This window comes from Pleuronectes platessa, chromosome 13 (assembly GCF_947347685.1).
Source record: "Pleuronectes platessa chromosome 13, fPlePla1.1, whole genome shotgun sequence".
Lineage (NCBI taxonomy): Eukaryota > Metazoa > Chordata > Actinopteri > Pleuronectiformes > Pleuronectidae > Pleuronectes > Pleuronectes platessa.
This window is the reverse complement of record NC_070638.1, coordinates 23,835,061-23,844,071: the sequence shown is the minus strand read 5'-3', so window position 1 is coordinate 23,844,071 and position 9,011 is coordinate 23,835,061. Positions and strand designations below refer to the sequence as shown.

General features: G+C 40.2%; 1 protein-coding gene across 1 annotated transcript; it reads right to left on the bottom strand.

Annotated features, from left to right (window-relative positions):
- Window positions 1-867: 867 nt before the first annotated feature.
- LOC128455004 (uncharacterized) lies at window positions 868-7,776 on the bottom strand. The gene is made up of 7 exons (XM_053438625.1): window positions 7,598-7,776; window positions 4,336-4,480; window positions 4,130-4,225; window positions 3,615-3,759; window positions 2,879-3,024; window positions 2,591-2,730; window positions 868-1,711 (listed from the first exon to the last, which is right to left on the bottom strand). Exons 1-7 carry the CDS (start codon window positions 7,695-7,697, stop codon window positions 1,563-1,565), a joined length of 921 nt encoding a protein of 306 aa, XP_053294600.1. The 5' UTR covers window positions 7,698-7,776; the 3' UTR covers window positions 868-1,562.
- Window positions 7,777-9,011: the final 1,235 nt, after the last annotated feature.

The window sequence follows — 9,011 nt, the reverse complement described above, 5'->3', positions numbered from 1 at the left end:
CATTAATGAGGTGCCTAATACTTTTGCACTTGCGGCCCTCCATACCCTTATCCTGAGATCAGGTTCTTGAAGAACACAACAGGCGAGGTGTGGGATCACTGAGCTGAGGAAGACACACAGTGAACTGGAGCAGATCTCACCCACATGAATCACCAGCATTTCTTTCATCATTACTCCTTCCCCTCGCTAGAGATTCGCCCACTACCAGTCTCCATCCTCAACACTTGGGAGATATGATGACACCTGTGTACATTGACAAATCAACTACAGTAAATTTGCTGCAAGGTATTGTCAAAGTTCGCACCAACAGAATCGAGAGAATGTTGTACTGTCTAAGCCACCAGCAAAGCTGAAGACCAGAGCTGAGTTCTCACAACAATAATGTGAAATGACAGTGGACTCAAGTAAAACACGGCCCCTCATTATGTGGAGTGAAGCTCACGAACAGCCATGAAATTAAATCAATAGAACAATATTTTTAACTCCCACACAGATGGTGCTGGGTTCTCCAAGAGAAGCTTTTAGTTGCCTCATCTGCATATAAAAATATGAAACAATATAGATAAGTAATACAGAAGTTTGATGTGTTAAGTTTGTTCCAGTAACAGCTGAGATTAAATACTTCACAACTTCACTCTCATTCTGTCTTGTAGACCAGGACTCAGGAGAGTCCAAGGACCGCAGGGCAGGGACCTGTTTTCATGCAGCATCTCTGAAACAGACTCAGTGTGAAGAAGAATCCTTGCACTGCTGCTGTCTGTTTAGAACTCACAGGTTTCCAGTCTCAGATTTAAAAGGTACATTTAGATTTAATCATAAGATCGACATTTTCTTTGCAAGTTTTAATAATCAATGTTGTTCATAAGCTTTATTGTCCCTCATGGGGAAATTTTATTTGCAGCATAAAAACAAAAGAATGTGGAACATGAGCATTTCTTCTTCTTAAAAAAACAAACTGTGGGTACAATGCACACACTTAGAGTTACATCCATGGTATATGATAAAAGCAATGAAAACAGCAAGACAAAAAAAAGATAATAAAAAAAAGTGCTAAGCCGTGTGACGAACCAAGAGGGAGTTCATAATCCGTCTGAATGAAGAGCACTCATTGCACATGGGACTAGCTGCATAATGAAAGCAGACAATGAGTTGGAGCGAGACAAGTCAGGCCTGTCCTCTGTTGTATAAAGCAACAGGGTCTTACTTAGCTAATCAGACTGAATTCAAAGCGTCTTCTTAGTCAAATGATATTGTCAAAAAACAAACATATTGACAACCACTGTGTAGGTACAAAATTATAAAAGCCATTGATGTAAAAATAAGACTGCCTTCAAATAGCAATACAAAACATGGTTATTAAGTCATTCAGTAAAAAGTGCTTTGCATATGAACAATAATAATGTAAGTGGTAAACAGTCAAAGTAGTTTGTTAGTATTTTAAAGTGTTTTAGATATAAAAGCACAGCTGCATGAAAGGAGACAAAATCTGGCTTATGAGAATATAAAGTCGGTGTGTCTGGGCTGAGAGCTGAGGGTCGGCAGGGGGTACAGGTCCTACTGGTTTAAGAGAAAATCCTGAATTTTCTGCTGTCGAGAGGTGAAACCATCACCCGTGCTGAGCCTGGGGAGTGGAGAGGCCTCCACCTGTTCTTCCAGATGACTGTGAAGACACGGGACACCAGCAGGACACAAGCCACCACCAGCAGAATAACTGACGGGACACAAGGAGAAAAGGCCCACAGGGTGATTGGGACGAACACAAGGAATTAAGTTATCCTTAGGTATAAAAATAGAAATGATATACAGGACAATGACTGTGGACTATATTGGCATCCGATCTTGATGGTTGATCATCATCTTGCTGGCTGCTGAACATAGACTAGGACATACTCGACCATTACTGACAATAATCCATCAATTCATTGACCTTCAGTTATTCTTCAAAATGTTTACCCTTATCAATGGTTCTAAAACCTTTATCCGCTTCACTTTCTTTAACGCTGTGAAATAAGATGTTGCACCTGGGTCACACAAAGGTGTGTGTGCATGCTTCTCATACGTCTTGTGTCTGCTGTGGAGCTGCTACGTGAGGTTTCTGGTACGACTATTGCGTTTCCTTGAATAAAAGCAGGTGGAGTACCGGTTGAGGCATAAGTATTTATGTTTAGGACATATTCAACAGAGAGACAATGAAACTTTGGTGAAAGATCATTATATCTATTTTACGGTGAATGGAGTGCAGCACACAGAGAAAATAGGCAAGACTGACTACCTAGGAGAGCGTGAGTCACAGCTCTCACAGAGGCAGTGTGGCTGATCTAACCTGATTTTACAACCAATACATGCTGCGCAGTGAGTGTGAACCAGGCTTAAGCCTCTGCAGAGGTCTATGCTCTCTGTTTTCAAGCTAAATTACAGACACCTTACAATGACATGGTGGGTGTGGATAAGGATTTTATATGTTTTGCCCTGTCTCACTGTAATCTGTTTACTCTGGACTGTTGCACATGTCAGGTGGGAGGGGAGAGCTTGTTAGAATCCACCAGAATGAATGAAAAGTGAATAATCTTGATGTTAAAGTTAAACTCACCCATGAAGATAGAATTTATAGTGGGATCATCTGGGTTGAAATGTTTGACGATGTTTCCGATCAGCGCCACAATCACCACAGGGTACACTGTGAGGATGTTACGCACCCAACGGTCCAGCACCCAGTTCTCAAGGATGAACCTGCACACAGACAGAGGTTTTTTTTACATAAAAATAACAATCTATTTGATGGATGCATGCTCAAAGATCAAATGAAAGAAGTAAATTAAAATGTGATCACTCTTCTCATCTCCGACCTCTGAAATGCTCTCGCCTAAATAGAGCTTACCAAGCAGCCACCTCTCCAAACAGGAGGCACAGCGAGGCGGAGGCTGCTGTGCTCTTGTCCACACCCCACAGGTTGAGAACCACTGAGAAGTTGATCAGAGAGGCGATGGACGTCCATGTGGTGTACAGAGCCAAACCATTCTGGACCTGAACATATCAACATTTACAAGCACAAAGTGAACATATATACACAGCAGACAGACTCAATACACCTGAATTAGAGTTTTGAACACGTTTTGTAGTCAGTCAGGTCTCTTTAACATTATTTGTAATGCCAAGCTATTTTTATAATACTGCATCAAAACTGCAAAGATGATGGTAAATGAGCCGTGTTCGTAACCGTGACAATAAATTGACATATAATCTGATGTAACAAGGATTAAATTAGCCATGTTGCCATTTCAATCATGCAAGAGAGGAATAACAGAAACAATGGAGGATATACTCAATGTACCACAGCCAGGCACAGGGGAGAAGGCTGCTAATGTTACACTGGGTAAGACACAAAGTTTGGTTTTGAGACCCTGTGAATTAACGGTATCTTGTTAAATCAATCAGAGTGGATCTGGTGCCCATCGGGTCCATGTCTCCTGGTCAGGTTAGAGGGTTTTTCTGTTATGCACAGGCCCGGCTTTCAAATGATAGATCGGTCTGGGTTGGGTTCCCATAGAACATATCTGCGTCTTTTCAGGTTGGTGAAGAACTCTAATCTGAATTCAAGCCACATTTCTGTGTACCAGTATGTAGAGACAGGCCAGGTCTTTGCGATGGTATGTCTTTAACCAGATTCCATAGAAATCAGTGGCAAAGCAACAGAAGAACAAAGCGCTGTAGTTGGTAATTGAAATCAGGGTTAAAACAACCAGAGACGCCAGCATCATCCTGCAAGACAAAGAGAGAAAAACAGAAAGGAATTATAAATGTGTAATATTTAATGTTTATTACAACAGATGTAAATGAGTTATTTCGGCCTGGAATACTCAAATACTCAGACATATACAAGTAGATAAATTGTTTTTGTAAAAGTAAGTAAAAGAAACAGTTACTTTAATTCATTCTTGTAAATAAAGTTTTGCATTAATGATGACATGTTATTAATAATGTGAAACTGAAAAATATTTGTGTCATTAGAATCATTTTACCTTCCCCCCTGCATACACAGCTCAGTAGTCCACCAATAATACTGATATTTTAAATCAATCCTTGTTTCAGTGCTTATGAATGAACTTATAGGTAGGAACAGTAGACTTACTCTGTGTCCCACAGCAGCAGCCATGCCACATTCATCACCATGTTGGACAGCCAACAGAAATAGAAGGCATAGGGCAGCAGACACTGAGCCCAGGCTCTATTAACAGAAAGAGCAGGATCAGTTTCATGTGGCCCTGAGTGATGGCTCCTATCACACAGGTTGAGGGAACATGAGTAAATATTGAGTGTGAGCTGCTGGGAGCTTACCCTCTGAAGACATAGCAGGTGATGTATATGACCATGAGGGTGAGCCAGGTATAGATAACCCCCCAGATGGAGAAGGTCCAGCCGGCTGGAGTGATTCCTGTCTCATAACGGGCTGACACGTTACCAGTACTGGAACTGAAAAATGCTGGAAACAGTAACAAGCGTTAGAGAGAACACTAACGTCGTCTGACAATATTTACCATCGCCATTCCAGTTTATCCAGTACATGCTGTAGAGGGATGAGGTCACGGCTCTATGCAGCCAGACAGGTCTTTCATACAGTATCATTGTTTAAAGCTCCTATAAGATTTTGGCGCCCCTGTGGACAAAAGCGGTAGTGTTTCCACTGTCTCCTGTCGTAAACTGTTTTGGCCTGGTTGTCATGGACAAAAAAACACACAGATGTTTGGAGGATTCATAGCCATGAGGAGAGGAAGCTTTTTTTTAACTGTATAGTTGACAACTGTAATATGACAACATAATAATTTTGTTTCACACCAAACCTAACCCTGCTCTTTCACTCTGACCTCCCCGGTTTTCCAACCCGACAACAGACATTTATAAAAAAAAAAAGGTAATTTTTTATCGCTGTTGCAGGTAAAACAGAAGTATCAATAACAAAATGAGACCATTTCATAAACAGTTTAAAAAATCCTTTCAGAACATATAATTAAACTACATCCCTTACTGTGTTGAAGAGACTGGGGTCATTATATGTGTGGAGCATTGTCAAAATTAAAATACATATGAATAAATGTAATGAATTATCGTTTATCATCATGTAGAAGTAGTAGCCATAGACCATGCTGTAGTAACAAGTATGATATGGCTTCATACCTGCTGAGCCTATTTTTTTTTACTTCCTCCAAGATGGGAATGATTTTTGTGACTCAGACTAATTATATTGGGTTATTAAAGGGTGCACGTTGCCTCTAATGCTTGTGATGTTGTTGTGTGACTGCTGTGTTGATATGATGCAGTGTTCAGTTGTCCTTCTGTTGATGAGGACCTTAATGGACCGAGTTACATGTATGTGTTACGTTTAAAGCGACCAGTGTTACACTGGGGCCAGGGGGTTTGTGTACATGGACACTAATATTCTGATATTAACCCTATTAGGATGATAGACATAGTATTGCTGCTCATATAAAGATATTATAGGGATTTACGAGCTAACAATGGACTCATCCTGTAAACTAACACCGAGTTAGTGACTAACAACTGATGGAATAAAGTGGATACTGTCAAACTGTCAGAGATTCTATCAATAATACAATTTGTATTGAATAGATTTGCCTTATTGTCACAATACCCATCAGCTGTTGTCTCAGTATCAGACCAATGCATCTCTATATACGTGTAGGACACCAAACTTGGAAAAACATCTGTGTGTCATGTTGACATAGAAACGAGGCAAACAAACTGCTGCTTCAAGGTTCCAGGCACTCAGTTATTTAGAAAATGACGTCTGCTGTTATATTAAGATTTTGGGACAAAGACCTGTGCATAAACTGTGAAAAATAAGTATGGGGGGTCATTTAAGGAAGACAACTATTTCAGCAGGATTAAAGAGCAAAATGTTACCATCAGCCACATTAAGATATCTGCTGTAATGTTGGGGCTGATCAGGGTAAATGGCCTGTTTCATTCTGAACTCTTACTTTCTAGTTGCAAGTATTTTTCATGGCTGCATAATGTCAAAACACACAGACCATCTACAATGTTGTGGCTCATCAGTTGGTGAAATGTGAAATCAACAACACAATGTTATCACTGTTACAGAGAATGGCAGGTATGAGGAGAAAAAACAAACACTATTAATTTGTGTGCAGACATTAAGAAAGCAGAACATTACTGTGGTCCCATGACACTATGTCTCAGGGAAACTACATCCCAGAAACAGTACTGACAATAGTATCAAAAGTAGTAAACAGATCATTTAATGAAGTAAAAGTAAACAAATATATAAATAAACTTTCTATTATAAGTAAAGGCCTTAATTCAAAATCCTACAGCAGAATAAGGAGAGAAATATGATCAGAAATGTGTTTAAAGTATCAAAGTTAACACTCATATGTAATTATATGGCTTAGTCTGGCAGTTTCCAACCCAGTGAGTCACAGGAAGGGTGGGATGAATACCGTGGGAAGGAAAGAACAGTTTTGTCCAAATATGCAACAAATAAAGAAGACAGGGAACCTACGCGTAATCTTATCTAATTCAATTTTAGAGACTTTAAAAAAATCTTATTCTGAAACGATGTGTGGACAACGGCAAGATAATATTTCCAACTAAGAAGCAGTGGAGGAGATGTTTGTAAAGTGCAAGTATATCAAAATGTAGATGGCTACTGTACTTGAGTAAAAGTATTTAGTTCGATTCCACCACTGTTTAGTTGCACATTAGGGACACTATTACCCTGACCGCAGCTCCTACAGGAAATAACTCATCTGAACCGTGGGGACGATGTGGCAGGGACTGGAATAAGGCAGCAGTGGCTCCAGCAGAGCTGAGGCACTAGAGGGAAGCAGTGAATGTGCAGTTTAGAAACGGTTTTTTTTTTAGCCACACCCTATTGAGACTATTTATAATGCATTTTATAATGTTTGTTTTTTTCCTCCTCTCAAACGGCACCAGTGGATATAGAGACAACAGAACCACTGCTGTCTTTACTGGAACTATGTTGTTTGGTTTAAAGACGTTTTCATTATGACCTGAACAGGGATTTCTGGTGGAGTCGATGCCGTTACTTATTTATTTATTTTAGACATTGTGGACATGGCAGGATAAACTCCGGACGTACCAGTTAGAAGCAAAGTTTGAATGCTTAAATAATAGTATACTGCTAAATTAACATTAATAGTTAGAGGGGAGCTAGAAAACATGTGTTTGTGAATATTTACGTGTGAAAGTTGTCGCGTCAGCTCGAAAACAGAATCAGCTTTTTCCACTGCGTGTTTTTACAACCGTGGCTTGTTCCTGCTGGATGCCATGCTGACTTACATATGGACAGCCATGGAAAGAACGGCCATTGTTTACATTGTTTGTTGAGTAACATTGGCTGTGACATAATGAGCTGCAGCTGAGCATCTTTCCAACAGAGGAGTGACGCTCAGTGAAAACACGGTTTCATAACCACAAGCAACAGGAAACCTTCCTGCTCGACGAGCTGACTTATTCAACACCTTCAAGTGGAGTTTAAAGAACTTTACACACATCAGCGAAGTTAACGCTGCTTCTGACTGAAGGACATTGAACTCACCTTTTCCCGCTCCGGCCAAAGCGTTCACAATCAGAACTCCGACAAAAACCACCGCACACAGGAGAATGACAAGGATCCTGAACAGACTGATGGGCTTCATGGTGACTGCGTCCGTGCTGCGTCGGCGCTGCTGTGTTTCACAGACTGTGTATGAAAGTCTCACTGTCAGTGGCAGTGAGGGCGGAGCAACACTGACACGCACGTTGACCAAGCGATGCCTTCACGTGCTCTGCGTAAACGACCCCAGGCAGAAAGTATTTGTTTTCACAACAGCTCAACTCTTTATTTTCATGGTTGTTTATCAAACTATAATCAACGATACATGGAGGAAAACTGTTGAACAAGTTGTAGGTTCTGAGCCTTTTATATACAGGCTATGGTGCTAATGCAAAAGTATAGGACAAGGAATAGCGCCCTCAGAAGGAAAGTTGTGAAAATACAAACAGTTTTGTCTAAAAGTCTTTCTTTTTCCTGTTGAACAGGATTATTTGGAAGTAAAATATAAACTCAAATCAAAACCATCCTGAACAATCAAAACCATCCTGAACAATTAAAACCATCCTGAACAATTAAAACTATCCTGAACAATTAAAACTGTCCTGAACACATAAATGTAAAAACTACACAAATCAAGTAACATAAAAACAACAGTCCAATCAGAGCGACCGTCTCACCATTCTCTACAATATTTTTGTCTAATTCTAGTTTTTAATGAAATGTGCGCTAACTTAAAGTGACAGTAATTGATTTTATGGCCACTTGGGAAAATTGGATCAAGTTACTCAGCAAAGTGAAACAAGTTGTTGGGTGGTCAACATTACAATTCAACATAAGCATTCGTAGGGAGCCATGTTTCCATCTGATGAAATCGGATACTATTTGTACGTTCCTCCTAGCACCAGTATGAGGGTTAAGTCGCTAAATGCTGCACAATTTCCTCCAGCTATAGTCGCTAACATTTTACTGTCTGCTGTGTGGAGTTGGGTGAGTTGTTTGCACTACAGTGGATTTATCACAGATGTTTTTCAGAAAGCTGCTTCTGCGGCAAACTGGGTTGATCTGAGGCCATAAGACCAACAGAGAGCTAAAAGAAGCTAAAATGCTCCACAGAGCTGAGGGGAGCTGTGGACTTTTCTAACATTTGATCAATTGATGGTATAATAATATTGGCCTCACCCAAGACTACATTGATGGGTTCCTGCACGATTTCCTTTAATTTACTCCCGGGAATTCATTGGAGCTGCCAAACCCAGTGCCTTCACGTAAAGAGCATTCTTGCATTCACACAAAACTATTCTTGTCAACATGACTCACTTTGACCATAACTCTGCTCCAAATGTTTTCCCTCTGCTGCCTTGATACTCCATCAGCAAGCTTTCAAAAGGAAAAAAGAAAAAAGAAAAAAAACATTTAC